The sequence below is a fragment of the Sminthopsis crassicaudata genome, chromosome 2 (assembly GCF_048593235.1).
Source record: "Sminthopsis crassicaudata isolate SCR6 chromosome 2, ASM4859323v1, whole genome shotgun sequence".
In the NCBI taxonomy this organism is placed as follows: domain Eukaryota; kingdom Metazoa; phylum Chordata; class Mammalia; order Dasyuromorphia; family Dasyuridae; genus Sminthopsis; species Sminthopsis crassicaudata.
Window position 1 is genome coordinate 138404368 of NC_133618.1, and position 18625 is coordinate 138422992.

At 36.8% G+C, this 18625-nt stretch overlaps 1 protein-coding gene across 16 annotated transcripts in view; it reads left to right on the forward strand.

The window, feature by feature from the left end:
- Positions 1-18625, forward strand: part of CSGALNACT1 (chondroitin sulfate N-acetylgalactosaminyltransferase 1) — a 395383-nt gene that overhangs the window by 321048 nt on the left and 55710 nt on the right. For all 16 annotated transcript variants that reach the window (XM_074287440.1, XM_074287428.1, XM_074287425.1 and 13 more), the window contains one exon: positions 18143-18244. In XM_074287440.1, coding sequence (XP_074143541.1) covers positions 18143-18244 — 102 coding nt within the window. The remainder of the gene's footprint in view (positions 1-18142; positions 18245-18625) is intronic.

The following is an 18625-nucleotide window of genomic DNA, read 5'->3' on the forward strand; positions in this document are numbered from 1 at the left end:
AGTAGTGACATGATTTTATATTGGATAATCTCAATCTGTCTGTCTGTCTTTTCTGTATCCCCTGGTCTCTCTTTTGGTTTCTTTATTTTTCCTCTGTATCTTCTATTTGGAATGGCAGCCTTTCAGGCAGGAGCCTCTATCTTGTAAATAACTGAACCCATGATTGGTAGTCAGAACTGGATCTATTGTTTTTCCTGAGACTTGATTGTGTCTATTTACATCTCTAGTAATAAATCAAGTTCAGTGGCTTGGGAAGTTGCAAGTAACCTAGAAGATGAAAGGCACTAACACTTGGTTCTGAAAACCAATCCAAGCAATAGAAATACTGGACTTGGTTACTTGTTGCTTAGACTCTAGAAAGCTGTGCTATGCGATTTAGATTACCTGGGTTCCACTGGGAAGTGAATGTAAATTGTTAGCACTACTGTCTATCTACCCAGGTTACTTATACCTTAGGAATCTAATACTTAATGTGCAACAAGAAAATGGTATTTACACCAAAAAAAAAAAAAATAGATTACTTGGGTTCCTATAGTGATGAAGCATTCGAGTCCTGAAGAACAGGGACACTTGAGTGGAACAGTGTTAGAAGTGGAGTAGATCCAGCCTTAATTAAATGCTATTTTAAACTTCTTTTTTCTATCCATTTCAACCCTCTTTCTCAACATGTGACCTCATCTGCTACTCTGTCATGAATTATCTCATCTTCCCTTTTCTATTTCTGAAAACCTCTCTATGGCTTTATTCCTCTCCTTCCCTCTAGTCCCAGAGGATGGGATTGCAATCTTTACCAAGGCTAATTCATCCACTTAAACTTGAGCCCATCCCCTCTGCTCTCCTTGGAGACACTGCTTCATCTATCATTCTGCCTTTTTATCCCCTATCTTACTCTTTCTATTTCTCCCCTACCTACAAACATACATCTCCTCAGTCCTTAATAAAATCTTTTTTGACCTGGACATTGTTCTATCTCTTTACCTTCACTGTTAAAATGATTAAAATAGTAGCCTACACTGATTGCCTCTGGTTTCTCACTACTCAATTAATATGAAACCTCTAGCAATCTGACTTCCATTCCCAGGAATCTATTCAAACTCCCGCTTTAAAATTAGTGGCTACTTCTTTCCCTCCCCTCCCAATTTAATAGTATTTTATTTTTTTCCAATTACATGTCAAGATAGTTTTCAATGTGCATTTTTATAAGATTTTGAGTTCCAATCTTTTTCCTTCCTTCCCCACCACTGTCCAGAAGATAGCAAGCAAACTAATATGTTATACATGTTAGAATCATGGTAAACATATTTCTATATTAATCATATCTTGAACAAAGAACTAGAACAAAAGGGAAAAACCACAAGAAAGAAAAACAAAATAAAACAAAAAGTGAAAATAATATTCTTGGATCTGCATTCAGACTCCATAGTTCCTTCTCTGGATGTGGATTGCATTCTCCACCATGAGTCTTAGGGAATTGTTTTGGATCATGGTATTGCTGAGAAGAGCTAAGTATATCACAGTAGATCATTGCATAGTGTTGCTGTACCGTGTACAATGTTTTCCTGCTTCTACAGCAACGTCTTTATTACAATTTCAGTGACCTATTCTCAGTGAGCATAGTTCTTAACTGTTCTGCCACACTTAACATTGTTGACCACTCTCTTCTTTCTTGATATTCTCTTCTTAGATTTCCTGACACTACAGTGTCATCTGGTTCTTCTCTTGTTTGTCTCACTGTTTCTTCTTAGTCTTTGCCTATCTATGTTCTTCCTCTTGCCCCCCCCCCAACATATTAATGTCCTCCAAACATCTGTCCTGAGCTCTTTTATTTATCTTCTCTCCCTCCATCCTTTCTCTAAACGATCTCACTTTCTTCCATGTCTTTAATTTTTATCTCTCAGCATACTTTGGTGGCATAGTGTTTACATTAGGATAAGGTAGATTATGGTCCATTCATATACTGCAGGAGGAACTCCTGTTCATACTCTTTTAATCCTTTACAACAACCTAACCATTGTGGTACTAAGTTTTCTTGATATTTCCAGAGTTCCAGCATAGTATGTGGGTTGTTAATTTTTTATTATTTGCTCTTTCTACATGATTGTCTTCTCCCCCTACACCCATTTTTTGGGTTTATATGCCAGTTAAAAATATCTTTTGTACTGCTTTCTATGGTACTCATGCTACCCATGAATTTTTTATTTAAAATAAGTTTTATATTTTTCAATTAGCAAAACCCCATCCCTTCCCCCCTCTGCCTCTGTCTGTCTCTGTCTCATACTCTCCAATTGAGAACAAAAGAAAAACTAAACCACTAGAATATACATATATAGAAAAACAAAATAAATTCATGGCTATTTGCTTTCTTTTTTATTATTATTATTCATACAGTTGATGCTTCAGAGACTACGGAATTTCATATTTGTAACCCTATTGTATCACCCAGAAGAATGTTGATGTTAAAAAGTTGCTATTTGTTTCAGAGAGAATCTTAAGTCATTAAAAAAAAACCCAAGCCCTGCTCTCAAGGAGCTTGTATTCTAATTGCAAGAGGTAACACATAGAACAGTGTATATATAGGTCTCTCAGCCAAGTTTAATTTTTCATCTATCTTCTATTCATATGTTTTTATATATGTTCTATATATATATATATATAGTATGTGTATATATACATATATGTGTATGTATGTGTATATAACTAGATGTATACAGTGTATATACACTATTCCTCATGTCTGAACTTCCTTCTTCCTCTATGCTATCATCTCTTTGACCCTACCACACACATATGTGTGGGTATATATAATATATTTATATTATATGTGTGTATTATATATTATATTACATACACACAGGTATGTGTATATATATATATATATATGTATATATATATATATATACATATATATATATATATATACCAATATAGATATTACATTTTTTTTATAAAAAGATATATGTGTGTGTGTGTGTATTTGAGATAGGCTCACAAGGATAGCACTAAAATTAAAGAAGTCAGGAAAAGGCTTTTTTTTTTTTTCAGGAGTTGGAACTTTAGCTGAGGTTTTATAGCATCCAGAGAAGCAGAGATGAAGAGGGAGGAAGTTTCAGGCATGAGGAACAGCTAGAGAAAAGGCATAGAAACCGTGATGGCATGTCATGTGTGAATGACAGCAAGGGAGTCAGAGTCATTGAATTGCAGAGTATATGAAAGGGGGTTAGCTATGAGAAACCTGGAAAAGTCAGAATGGGCTCTGTTAAGAAGGATTTTAAAAGCCAGAGGATTTTATATTTGATCCTGGGGGTTAATAGAGAGCCATGGGAGTTTATTAAGGGGGATAACATGATCAGACCTGCAGCGTAGGAAAATCATTGGTAGGTCAGGGGAAGATAGACTGGCATAGAGAGAGATTTGTAACAGGTAAACCTACTAGCATGCTATCGTAATAATCCAGGTATGAGGTCATGAGGGTACAAGAGGGGGGTGGCAGAGTCAAAGGAGAGAAGGGGGTGGAATTAGAGATGTGATCAAGGTAGATATGACAGGCCTTTGGCAGCAAATTGGATAAAATGAGACGAGAGAAAGAAGGAAAACTTGAGGATAATACCTGCAATCATTATTGCACTATGCGGTTTCCCAAATGTTTTCCAGTCCCTCTCTCTTTCATTTCAATTCTGAAGCACTTTATTTTCTGTCTTCAGCATTGGACAAAGTCATAGTCATTAATTGACCTACTCTGGATTTTTCATCAAACTACTTGAAATCTGGACAACAGATATTTTTCATATATTTGGTTTATACTTGCTGGATGATTAGTTTGCGTTCTTAGGATTTGTGGTAAAGGATAGAAAAAGCCAGGTATGGTTGGGCATATAGCTTAAATATGAGGATTATAGACTTCAAAGGGTCAAGAGAGAGAATAAATAATATCTCACAAACCAAATTTCTGCAGAAGAATGAGAAGCTCTTGAGAATAAAATTCTGAAGACATAAAGAGAAAAAGTACAGATAGGAAGAAAAAGATGGAGTTGTATAAATTAAACAATGTAAATATACAGGGTGCTCATTAACCAAAAAGATTAGTACAGAAAATGGAGGCAAGATCAGGTAGCCTATTATGAATACAAATGCATAGCATAGTCCATTGAGAAAAAAACAGTGTCAGAAGTGAACTGAGGCTGGCAAGAAAGACTAAGAATAACAAAAAGTGTGTGTGTGTGTGTGTGTGTGTGTGTGTGTGTGTGTGTGTGTGTGTGTGTGTTTATTAAACCTTTATTTAGAAAAAGAAGATAAAAAAGGGATAGAGCTATTATTTGGGACCTTGACGAGAAGCCAGAGTTGTTCTTTCCCCTCTTATACTTTTCCTGCCAAAGAGAATGATCTTTGGATTGTTTAAAAAAACAAAGGAATTAGAATGGCTGTTAAAGAATTTGTACTCAGAGAGGCAGTTGGGTACTCCAGGGGATAGAACATGTTTCTTAATGACCTGAGTTCAAATGTGACGTCAAACATTAGCTGTGTAACCCTGGTCAAGCCACTTAACTCTGCTTGCCATATAAAATGAGCTAAAGAAGGAAATGTCAAATTACTCCAGTATTTTTGCCAGGAAAACTCCAAATGGGGTCACAGAAAATCAGCCATGTCTGAAAAATGATTAAACTACAAACAATGGAATTGGAAGTCAGATTATAAAGGAAGAGAGTAGGTAGAAAGTATAGACAGAGTTTCAAGGGATTTGCCTGAGAGAGGCAGAGGAAATATAAGGAAATAGTTAGATTGCATGGTAGCATCTAGTGAAGCTATTTAAGAATAGGGGTGACTTGGGCATTTAAGAAGGCAATAGAGAAGCCATCAAAAGAAGATATGGAAGATTTGAAAAGAGATGAGTAAGGAGGAGGATCATCAACATATGTATAGGGAGAGGCTGACTTTGGTAAGGAGAAGGGATGCTTTGTCAAGAATTAGGTGTGTGGGGGGCGCAGCTAGGTGGCGCAGTGGATAGAGCACCAGCCCTGAATTCAGGAGGACCAGAGTCAAATCTGGTCTCAGACACTTAGCACTTCCTAGCTGTGTGACCCTGGGCAAGTCACTTAACCCCAGCCTCAGGGGGGAAAAAAAAGAATTGGGTGCAAGGAGGAGGAAAGAGGAAGAAAAGGGAGAGGGAGCAGCAGAAACAGAGACAGAGACAGACAGACACTCAGAGAAAGAGACAGAAACACAGAGAGAGAGATTGACAGAGGAAGGGATGGAGGGATGGAGTGAGGAAGGGAGAGAGAGAGAAAGAGAGAGAGAGAGAGAGAGAGAGAGAGAGAGAGAGAGAGAGAGAGAGAGAGAGAGAGAGAGAGAGAGAATATTAAAGTTCTGAAATGAAGGGGGTCAGAGAGATGTTATAGAATTGCTTCATGTTTCTCAGGAAAGTAAGCAATAAGGTCAGCTAGGAAGGGGGGAAAGCACTGAAATGTTGCGGTAAAGGTCCAGTAGAGATTGAATAGCACAAATTTGTAATGTACCCATCAAGTCAGCATGATAGTGAGACTTCCTGCAGCTGTATTCAGTCTGATGGGGAGGAGCTGAGGAGGCAGATGGAGAATACAAAACAGGGTTAACATTTGATCAAAGTAGAATGATGATAGGCCAAGGAGTCATTAGATTCACAGCAGAGTACAGTGTTGAATTGGCTAACTCTGGGGTTGAGGTTGGAGCAGAGCAAAGCAAAATCATAATAGGAATAATTGTATGTGAGGGAGTACTGAAGACAAAGGATTGGAGGTCTTGATAAGAGCAAAGAAAAGATTTAAAAATGGGGCATGAGAAGAGGGGGGATAATAGGTTATGCTTGGACAGAGTAATGTAAGAAAGTTTATAGGTAAAATATAGATGGGGAAAGTGGAGTAAAGGAGATATCAGACAAAGAGAACTGGGCAAGTTTGATGAGGTGGCAGAGAACAATAGCTGTGGGGTTATAGTCTATATATTTAGTAAATATATATTTAGTAAGTATCAGAAAAGGTTTTTTGAAAGATCAATTTTTTGGATAACAAGAGAGGCATTTTTGAAGGTTTAGCCTTGCCATAGTTTGTTTCTATTTCCCTTAAAATAAAGGCAGTTCAGAAGAGTCTGTCATTTCATTTTTAGCAGCCTTTGAGAGAAAAGAGGGAGTGTGACCATTTACTTGTTTTGTATCCAAATCATATACAATTTCAGAAGTTAACTTAGCCTGCTGATGCCACTATTCATTTAAAATTTCAGCATGTGTCTTGGCTTCTTGGGTTGGCTCGAGATTCAATATTACCAATCCCTTCCTGGCTGCTTCTTTGGAAAATCCTATGTGTTAGATTAATTTCATTTTTATATTTTGCAAATCTAATATGTTGCCTTTCTCTCCATTGGAGCCTAAGTTTTTGCCTGGTACAGAGTATAATAGTAATTTGTAAAGTATTTGCTGTTAAGTATACAGAGAGATGAAAGTTGTATGACAACTATAAAAGAAATTTGTGTGCAATGTGACTGAGAATGGAGATATAATCCTAGAATCAGCACTGTCACATGGTAGAGGAGAGGGAGTATTTGCATTATAATTTTTTGTAGCTTTGCTTTTCTTTTGTTCTTTAAATTGACAAATATCAGCATTTAAAACATCCAGAAAACCAATTTAGTCACAGTGTACCAAATCCCTATCTCAGTCATGTAGAATGTATACTTTGGCTTAAGAGCTAGGACCCAAGAATAACTAACTGGGCTTTCTATCTGACCTGTACAGCTATAATTAATAAAAAGGCATCACCAAAGTAGGTTCATCTCAGCACTTACTTACTTTTGCAGAATCCTGTGCAAATTATCATTTTAGCTCTTAAGAAAAGCAGCCAGAATTTAAGTAGAAACATTACGTCAGATTATTTATACACACACACACACACACACACACACACACACATATAATATATATATATATATATATATATATATATATATATGCATAATTAAAACATGATATCTCCAAAAAAGAACCCTTTTCAGCTTATCAATAACCATCAACTCAATTGAATCCTGTTTGAGGTCATGGGTCTGGTTCCTGTGCAAGATAGTTAGTTTTATCTTTACTCTGTGGCCACATACTATATCTCTAACCCCATTCTGCTAATATTTTCTGTTAAAAAAGTCAAGCAGCACAAATTCATCATCATTATTAGAAAACAAAACAAACAAGTTTACTTATAAAGTGGAATGGTAGTATTATATAAGTATGTATTTTGTATGCACATGTATATGTAAATTTTATTTATACGTAAGATATGATGTTAAAAGTCTCTGTATCTTAAATTTGTGTGTGTGTGTGTGTGTGTGTGTGTGTGTGTGTGTGTGTGTGTGTGTGTGTGAAATGGAGGAGGGTGAGTGGGAAGTTGGAATAGGCAGTGTGCTATAGTGGGTAGACTGTTGGTCTTGGAATCAAGAAGGCCTGAGTTCACATCATGCCTTTCAAACTAGCTTTAGGACTAATTACTTATCCCCTCTGAGCCTCAGACAATTCTCTAGGACTTATCTACTAATTTAAAGATGGGTTGTAATTTGTTCTGTTGCCTCACTGACAAAATCATGAATCTTTGACTCTGTATACTTTTTAGTAATTGAAGACCTAACTTGTGATATCACTGACATGAAGAACTCCCAGTGAATAAATGCCCTTTACTAATACTTAAATATAATTAATAATGTATAATATAAATAATAATATATAATATATAATTATTTCATCAGAAACTATGGAGATTGTCCTATGGTGTGTGTTTGTGTATGTATATATGGATATATGTGTACATGTGTGGGTATGGGGGATACACTGGGAAAATTTCTGGCCTTGGATTCAGGACAGACCTGTGTATCTGATATTCATTACCTGTTTGCCCAGAGGCAAATTACTTAACCTTTCAATAAAATGGGCATAATAGCTATAAGACTTACTTCACAAGATTGTTATGAAGATCAAAAGAGATACTCACACAATTGCATTAAATCTAGTTTTGTTTCCACTGAGAATGTAGAGAAACACACAGTAAAGCCAGAGAAGAGCAAAGAAATGCAAAATAGGTCTTAAAAATTTAATGCATTAGTGTTTAATCAATTTCTGAATCTGAGAGTGGAAGGGACCTTGGGACTGTCTAGGCCAAATGGTTCCCGAACAAGGGTCCTCTCTGTCTCATTTCTGTAAGAGGATAGCTCATCACTTTCCTGGATAATATAATTTTCACAAGAAATTTTTTTTTTATTACATCAAGTCTAAAACTGCTTCTTTCTCCATTCTTTCTTCGTCCTCTACTTCTGGGAATTTCACAGGACAAATCTAATTCCTTCCCAGTACTTGGGAAAAGGCTATCATTCTTCCTATTCAAGTCTTTCTTTCTCTAAGCTAAACATGCCCATTTCCTTTGACTATAATCTTCCATGGCATGAATTTTAGCCCTTTTACCATCCTGATTGGGGCACAGTCCAATTATCAATGCCAATCCTGAAATGTGTTGATCAGAACTGAATGTGATGCCCAGATGTAGTTTGACCAGGGTAAAGGCTAGCATTGTTTGTACTGGCACATTTCTTGAGTTAGACAAGATTTTCTAAAGTTGCTGCTAACTAAACTGTCAAGATAAGAGGTAGACATATAGAGAGATAATTGATCATGTCAGGAAGTGTGTATAAAATGCCAAATGCATGGTATGGATGGTAAATGATGGCACTGGTTCCATGACTTGCTCTGAGCAAGTCAATTTCCCAGCCAAGGAGACACCATCCTGAAGGCTTTTCCCCTAGCAAAGTGTGATAGGATTAATCATTTATCTCTGTAATTTTATGTCTCTTCCCCACCTCCACTTATGTGAGGTATTTAATTTTTCTTTTCTTGGAATCACATTGATCAAAATCCATTCAACTTTGTGCTACCCTTGTTATTTTTCTTCTCTTTGTTCATTTATCCCTCAAGACATTTCACTCCTGAAGTCAATCTCACTCTTCCTTTTGGTTGCTTTGTTATGTATTACCTGCTTCTATACAGGTTTCAGGCTTATTTTCTAACCAAGGATGAAAGGGATGTGTATCAATGAGAGTATATGGAGAGTGAGGTTGGAGAAAAGTAACAGTGATTTAAAGGATGCAAAACAGGTCTTGTGAAGAAAATTTAAAAGCATTAGTGTTTAATCAATCTCAGAGCCTGGAATTAAAGGACTATTCATGGGTCCTCTTCATTTGCATTGACATGCTCCATCTCCAACTGGAGCCAAGAGATTCATTTCTTTTTAGACAGCCCAATATACCCCATCTCTGAAGAGACCATTATATTCTTGATGACCTTAGTGCAGAAACTCAAATGATATAGCCACTGTAATCAGAATTCCCAATCTCAAGAGATCTGTCAAGCATTCACTTTCCTTGGTCTCTAGAACTTCAAGCAAGTGACCAACTTTCTATTATATCATATTATCAGGTGGTGATAAAAGAAAGAAAAAACTTCAAAATGTTAAGATACACATTTTTCTGAGGCCCTTCCAGAATCACTGGCCTCTCAGGTAGTTGAGGGAGCTTTAGCTTCAGAGGGAAATTCTTTGACATGAGCCTTTCAATCCTTCCCAGAGCATTCTAGCTATACCTGACTTTTCCTTTACCTTTTCTAATTGGAAGTAAGCAGACACCATCATTTGGAAGTTCTTTTTCCCAGCCCCTCTTGATCATTTTGCTTCTCTAATTTCCACTTCAGACTCCCCTCTCTTTCCTCCTAGGGCATGCATCAAATCTTTGTGCAAAACAAAGAAAAACATTTCATTGGAATGTAGTTTGCCTCCCTAAAAGAATAAAGCAAAACAAACAAAAACCAGAAAGTTCTTAAAGCCATTCTCCATCCAGTTTTTCAGCCTTCTAGTTAAGTAGATGAATTTTAAAGAAACTTTTTGACTTGTTATTGATATCTTTATGAACATATCCTTCTCAACATGGGAAGCCTTCTGATTGATTAATCATCAAGCATTTACTATATATCAAGCAATGTACTAGGTGCTAGAAATAAGACAAAAATATAACAGTCCATGTCCTCAACGTGTTCAATATAACCAACCTATACATTGAGCATGTCTGAGGATATATGCAGTTTCCATAGTAATCACTACTTCTGCAAAGAAAGTAATTGGTAAATATAATTACACAGGACCCAGTTATTGATTTTTTGTTGTTGTTGTTCTTTCCATCGACATTGTTATAGTCAATGTGTTTGTTTTCTTGGTTCTGTTTGCTTCACTGAGCATCAGTTTATATAAATCTTACCATACTTTTGTGAGTTCTTCATAGTTGTCATGGTAACATTCAATTGTATTTTTGATTCATAATCTTTTCCAATATTTTATTTAGCTATTCCCCCATTTGGTGAACAGATACTTTTGTTTCCACTTTTTTTCCTATAGCAGATGCATTTTTTACATGGAAATTAATTTTGGGAAGACTTTCTCTCAAATATTCCATTTGGAGCAGAATGATGCTAATGCTATAAATGCTGTCTCAGAAGATAAGAGACTTGATAACTATTTAAATAACATGATTACTTTGGCTTTCCATCCTGCCAAGATAAACGCCTTAGGGAATAGGAAGAAGACTAGACTGGGTTTCAAGAAACTTGGATTTCATGCTTAGATGACTTAGGAACATTGACCAGTTTCCCTGGAGCTGTTTCTTTGTTTCTAAAATAGGTAATTACCCTATACCAAGATAAGGTTGGAATAGGTTCATGATTTAGACATAAAGAGTGATACTAAAAGCAAATTAGGGGAACAAGAGATAATCTACCTCTCAGATCTGTGGAGAAAAAAGAAATTTATGGCCAAAGAATGAGAGTACATTATGAAATGCAAAGTGGATAATTTTGATTATATTAAATGAAAAAACTTTTGTACAAACAAAACCAGTGCAGACAAATTTAGAAAGGAAGCAGAAAAGTGGAGAAAAATTTTATATTTAAAGTCTTATTTCTAAAATATATAAAGAATTGACTCAAACTTGTAAGAATACAAGCCATTCTTCAATTGACAAATGGTTGAAGGATATGAACAGACATTTTTCAGATGAAGAAATTAAAACCATTTCTAGTTACATGAAAAAATGCTCTAAATTACTTTTGATCAGAGAAATACAAATTAAGACAACTCTGAGGCACCACAATACATATCTGTATATAATATAGATAGTATAGCCAATCTGAGAAGATTGACTAAAATGACAGAAAAAGATAATGATAAATGCTGGAGGAGTTATGGGAAAACTGGAACATTAATACATTGTTGGTAAGTTGTGAATTGATCCAAACATTCTGGATCTATAGTTGGAACTATACTCAAAGACCTATAAAAATTTGCATATCCTTTGATTCAGCAGTGTCTTTACTAAGCCTGTATCCCAAAGAAATCATTAAAAAAGAGAAAAGAACCTATATATGCAACAATGTTTGTGGCAGCCCTTTTTGTAGTGGCAAGAAACTAGAAAGTGAGTAGATGCCCATCAGTTGGAGAATGGCTGAATAAGTCATGATGTATAAATGTTATGGAATATTATTGTTCTATAAGAAATGACCAGGATGATTTCAGAGAGGCCTGGAGAGACTTACATGAACTAATGCTAAGTGAAGTGAGTTGAACCAAGAGAGCATTGTACACAGCAACAACAAGATTATGTTTATGATCAACTGTGATGGAAGTGGCTGTCTTCAACAATGAAGTAATGCAGGGCAATTCCAATAGACTTGTGATGGAGAGAGTCATCTGCACCCAGAGAAAGGATAGTGGGAACTGAATGTGGATCATAATGTAGTTTTGTTGTTTGCTTGCTTTTTTTTTTTCCTTTCTCATTTTTTTCCTTTTTTGATCTGATTTTCTTAGGCAGCATGATAAATGTGGAAATATTTTTAAAAAGTTGCACATGTTTAACATATATTGGATTGCTTGCTGTCTAGGGGAGAGGGGAGGAGAAAAAAATGGAGGGAGAAAAGTTTGGAACACAAGGTTTTGCAAAGGTGAATGTTGAAAACTATCTTTGAACATATTTTGAAAATAAAAAGCTATTATTTAAAAAAAATAAAAAAAATAAACTAGATAATGTTAGAATAGCATGATATAAGAACCCTGGATGTTCTGCTTACTTCTGATTATTTCATATCCTTAGATGATGATGGAGGAAAAACAACTTCAAAATGTTATAATGTTTATTTTTCAGAGTCCTGTCTAGATGACTGGTTTTTTATGCATTTAAACTTTTAGCCTCACAGAGAAATTCTTTGTCATGATACCTTTCACCTTTCCCAGGACTTCCTAGTTGTGCTTGATTTTCCCTTTATTCCTTCTAGTTGGATTAAACAGACTCAGGAAGCCTGGGTTGATCTTCTAAAGTTTTTTTTTTTTTTTTTTCCTTTCTCTGGTACCCTGGTACTCTGTTCCTCCTCTGTAATATGAGGGAGTTGGGAATTATTTTGTTAAAGATAATTCTAAACTGATTTCCAGTTCCAACCTTCTATGATTCCATGATGGCAACTTAATTCTAAGGGTGGGAATGGAGGGCAGTAAGAATGTGAAGACTGCTATAGATTAATAACAAAACTCAGTTAGCATGAAATGTTTTTGGACTCTTGGGAAGAAAAATATAAATGTATTTGCTAGTTTTCTAACCAGATACACATTTTAATTATCTCTGTGCCCTGAACTGAAGGGAGGAAAAATGTCATTTATCAGAGGAAAAAAATAATGTTCCAAAAGCCAGATAGTTTTGTTATCTAGATATCTTGTTTTTTAGGGATTTAATGGAAAAGGGATCAAGTCAAGTTTGTCTAGCACTTGAGAAGCACAAATGTGGATGGGAAAAACTTCCTAAAAAAAAGCATTCAGGAAATTGAAGTTTAGAGTCACATGAAAATGACTCAGTTTTTCAGTGCAGGAGGAGGAGGATGGGACAGATAGACTCTTACTGTAGCAGGGCTGATGCCCAGAGTTAATGGTTACACATGGCAAATGAGATATAGGCTGATCTGTGGCTGGCTAAATAGGATGAGATAGACAACTTTGTACTCAGATACCATTCAAGACAGGTAAGACCCAGAGCAGGACCTGTAAAGCTAAGTGGCTCACCTTCTCCAGAAGGCATGGACTCCAGAGGTCCAGATTGGAGAAGAGAGCAATCAATGATGGGGAGGTAGCAGGAGGGAAGGGTGGGAGATACAGGGCAGATGGCTGGGTGAATATGAGTCATCAGTGTGATGGCAGTCCAGTGAGCTGGGGCTCTGAGAGCCTTTGAGATGACAATATGGTAGCCACTAAGTGGGGAAGTGGAGACAGTGTAGTATCTGCCATCAGGAAGATCTGAGTTCAAATGTCACCTCAAACACTTAACTTTGTGAACTTGGACAACTTAACTTAAACTCTGCCTCATTTTCTCACCTATAAAGTGGGAGTAATAATATCATTTTCCTTGGAACATTATTGTGAGGATCAAATGAGATAATATTTGTAAAGCAATATGATTCCTGGCAGGTAGTAGGTACTTAATAAAATATTAATTCCTATTCCTTTCCTTCCCTATTCTTAGAAACAAATGCATAGAATGCTGGGTGGTCATTTGTTGGGGATCTTATTGGGGAGATTCCTGTTCAATTACAGATTGGATTCAATGCACTATGAGATCCCTCCCAGTTCTGACACTGACACAGTGATGCTAGAATTAAATGAGTGTGATTATTGTATAGAAATGACCTTCCCTATTCTTAGAAACAAATGCATAGAATGCGGGGTGGTCATTTGTTGGGGATCTTATTGGGGAGATTCCTGTTCAATTACAGATTGGATTCAATGCTCTATGAGGTCCCTCCCAGCTCTGACACTGACACAGTGATGCTAGAATTAAATGAGTGTGATTATTGTACAGAAATGACACTAAGTGCACCTCTAGAGAAAACCAAGCTACCAATCTCCAGGAAAAATAATTAATGGATTGGGAATAGATGAGCTTTACTGGTATTATCCTCCTACCTTTCAAAGTAAAATGGAGCTCAGTGGGAACTACAAGTAGGAACATTTTTGATGACTTTTGAAGAGAGTCTGATGATATTTTTAATAAGCAAATTTTTACTGAGCATACTTAGCTGACTTAGGGGAGACCTGATTGCTGTCATCATCTCATTATTGTCACCTAGATTATGCATGATTTGCTTGGTTTTCAAGGACAAAATGAAAGCCAACAAGTGCAAATTAATTCAAAAATGCTGAGTGTTGGGGGAGGGATTTTCCTCCATTAAGCAGGCAGGGTAACTACTTCTGAGTCCGGAATACCCCAGTTCAAATCTCACCTCTGACAGAAACTGATAGGATGATTCTAAACAAATCCCATCAACCTTCAGTGCCCCCAGGCAAATTTTGAAGACTGAGCTTCAGAACATTTGAGCACCCACATTTCTCAGAGGAGTTTTCTCACCCAGGAATTCTTAACCTTCAATGAAATAATGGGTAGAGATGGAGAATTATAAATGAGAACTTTACAAAAATAGAATTTCCTAGGGAAATGAATCATTTCCTTCCACTGGGGATCACCAAGCAGAGGCCGAGTTGTCACTTATTGGGGATCTTATTGGGGGATTCACGGTCAGTTACAGATTGACTCGTTGCACTACAAGGTTCCTCTCAGCTCTAACACTGTGATATAGCGATGTTGGAATTAAGTGAATTTGTGATTATTGTACAGAAATGACACTGTGTGCATGTAGAGGAAACGAAGCTACCAATCTCCTGGAAGAATAGTTAATGGATTGGGGATAGAAGAGCTCTACTGGTATTATCTCCCTAACTTTTAAAATAAATGGAGCTCAGTGAGAACTATAGGTAAGGAACCCTTTCTAATGTCTTTTTTTTCCCTGAGGCAATTGGGGTTAAGTGACTTGCCCGGAGTCACACAGCCAATAAGTGTTAAGTATCTAAGGGCAGATTTGAACTCAGGTCCTCCTGCCTTCAGGGCTGGTGCTCTATCTACTGCATCAACTAGCTGCTCCAGTAATATCTTTTGAAGAAGGTCTGATGATCTTTTTAATAAATGGTTTTTATTGATATCTTTTACTTTCATACTTTTGTTCTTTGAGAGAGTTAATTCCATCCCTTATGACAGAACATTTTCAATGTCATTTTAGTTATGGGCATCATATCCATAACTACAGTCATAGTTTATCCAGAACTCCTCCTATATGTGAAACTTAGAGTTATTCCTACTTCAGAAGTGTCTTTTGGGGAACCTACATCCTGTCAGGGAACAGTAAAGGGATTGAAGAGTCTCAGTAGCTTATTTCCTGAAATTGGGAAGTGCTTTGAAAAGATTAAAAAAGTCAGCATGAAACATAGCAAAGATATAGCTGAAAAAGTGAGATTCCTATTATTTAGTCACAGCAGGGGACCCTTCCCTGGATCTGGGGATGGATTTTTTTCCTGCTGGCAGATGTAATTTAAAGCCCAATTCCCCCCGTACTTCTCTTTGTATGTGTGTTCTTTTCTATCCCAGTAAAGGAAGTTAAAACATTACCTGGCAAGTTCATCAAAGAGCCCTTTTATCTAAAGGAAATTGCATTGTCGGTAGGTAAAGATTTCAGCAGCAGCATCTACAGCTATGAATTCTCCATTTTTAAGGGTTTTTTTCAGAAGAATAATTCCCTCCTAAAGTCATTGTTATTGTGTCTGGTTCCTTCTCGATTGTTCTACATGCCATCCCTTGAAAAATTCTTCTGCATTCTGATCTGTGCGTCTTGACATTTGGCTTTACCTCTGTCCCCTCCTTTGCCCCTTTCCACATCCTACCCAATTCTTCAGTGGACCTGCTTATACCTTATTTTCATGATGTCTCTCTGTCATTGCCTTCTCTTGACACCTCACAAGAACACTGTCATTGGGTGTTTGCTGACTGGAATGATGATAATGAATAATAGCATATCTCCTGGCTGACCAGCATTTCCTACCAGTAATTATTCCTTTGGGATGAAAGGGTTATTTCCAGAGGGATCCTGCTCAGAGATCAGGTGTCAGATATTATTAATTACTGGAATAGAGTCTTTTGTCAAATTCTGTAGCTATGATCTATCGTTGAGCATCACAGCCAGGGAATAAGTTATCTGAGAGCAAAGTTTGGAATAGAGGAGGGCTAGAAAAATGGGAAGCTTGGGCCATTGAAGGGAGGGGAAAAGGATCTTTTTTTGTGGCAAGAGACCTGTGTAAGAATGACTCAGTGTTTGGTAAGGATGCTGGGCAAGGAGGAAAGTTGCTAATTGAAGATATTGGACAAACTTAAGCTTCACCACCTGGATCAAACTTAGCTGGTAAAAGGGTGCAAGGCAGCAGTCACTGTTCCTCTCTAGGACAGTATTCTGAAGTCACTCACACCAAGCTTCTCCCGGAACATCATGAGTCTGAATTGATGAAAATAAAAGCAAACACTTCAGCCTTTGGAATAGAGGAACTGCTTCTAGTAACCAGACCAGTTTTCCCAGCTGCTATATTTTAAACATAAAGGGCATTGGGAGTCTGAGACTCTAGTTTGCTTGTCCACTGACAAGCTGCATAATCTCTGCAGCTCATTTCCTTTTCTATAAAATGGAGCTTAAAACGTCCCTTCTTCATAGGATTGTAAAAAAAAATGAGGTAGATGGCACCGGAATAGGGCCTGTAATTTGGAACTTGGAAGACATAGATTTGAATCTTTCCCCCTATAGTTTGTAACTGTGTGATTTTATTGAATTCACTTAAATTCCCTCAGTCTCAGTTTCCCCATCTATAAAGTGGGAGTAACACAGAGCATTTATCTATAAATGGGCTGTAAAGGAACTTAAAAGAGATAGCAAATATAAAAAAGTAAAATAAATTAATGCAAAATTATTTTAAATGACTTGAGGAAAAATAGATTGAGATAATGGATGTAAAATAGCTGACCTTTTATACCACTTTAAGGTATACAAATCTCTATATAGGAAGGATTTTGGATGGGGTAGAGTTAAAAGCATCAAGATACCTTCCATTATATCCTGTTGCTTCTATAAAGAATTGGAGAACACAGATATTCATAGCAGCTCTTTTTTTTTTTTTTTTTTTTTGCTGTGGCTAAGAATTGAAAATTAAGGTGACGCCCATCACTTAGGAAATGGCAAAATAAGTATGTGATTATGATGGAATATTATTATGTGATAAGAAGTGATGAGCAAGTAGATTTCAGAAAAACCTGGAAAGACTTACAAGAGATGGTACAAAGTGAAATGAGCAAAAACCAGGACACTGTTCACAGTTTTGCACAATGAAGAACTGGGGATGACTTACCTGTTCTCAGCAAGGCAGTTTCAAAGGATTCATAATGAAGCATGCTCTCCACCCCCAGAGAAAGAACTGTCTGAGTACAGACTGACATGCTGTTTGTTTCTTTTTTTGCTTATTTCTTCATTTTGTATTTGAGCCTTGACTAATATGGAAATGTTTTGCATTATTGCACATATATAGACTATTTCAGATTGCTTACAGTCTCAAGGAGGGGATAGGAGAGATGGAGGAAAGAATAGACCTTGGAATTCAAAACTTTTAAAAATGTTAAATAAATTGTAATTGGGAAGGAATAAAATATTATATAAGAATCAATTAATCAATAGATTAAAGTTTTAAAAAAATGAATTGGAGGTCCTAGGGAATTGGATCCAAGGTCCCACACATGTTAATTTAAATATTACTCAAATTCATAAAATTTTGCTCCATACCTTTAAATCTGAAACCAATATTAGTATAACATACCCCTTACTCTGAGACTCCATTTGCTTCCTCTGAGGCATGCCAAGTTCTTTGGGCTGTTCAGAGAAACAAAATGCTTATCGTTGCTCATTGCTGAGTCCTGGCTTCCTTTAATTTCCAGTTAAGTCCCACCTTTTAGGAAACCTTTTCCAATTCCCTTAATTACTTGCTCTCAGTTGATCATTTCCTGCGCATCCTGTAGACGACTTGTTTGTACATATTTATTTGTGTGTCATATTCCCCACTAGATTGTGAGTTCCTTGGGATCAGGGACTTGCTCTGGAAAGAACAATCCAATTTTCTATGGGGTTGACATGTGTTTCGTTTTCTAGGGAGATGTGCATCCAACAAGATGGGAGAGTCCACCTCACTGTGGTTTATTTTGGGAAGGAACAAATGAGTGAAGTCAAAGGAATACTGGAGAATACTTCCAAGTGAGTATTGCATGAGATCCATTCTCTCCTAACTACAGCCTTCAGGACAGCTACTATGTGATTTGACTTTCCTTCCCAGTGTGAGGAGGGGTGGGATTCAGCCTGGTTGGCAACTTGAGGGAAGGAGAGAGGGAAGAGGAGAGAGGATTCTATCTCATTCTTCCCCCTGAGATCACCCTGCCTGACACTAGCCCTAATTGTGTTGAGCTGACATATTTGACAGATGTGATCAACTCCTTGGAGCAGCTGGGTAGGGAAGCTGGGGTTTCTTTGGGCTTCTGCATGACTGAATATAATCATTCTTTTTAGCACTAAAGATTTTGGAGGTTTGCATGTGCAGAGTGGGAATTAGAAAGAACATAGCTCTGTAATTAGTTCTGT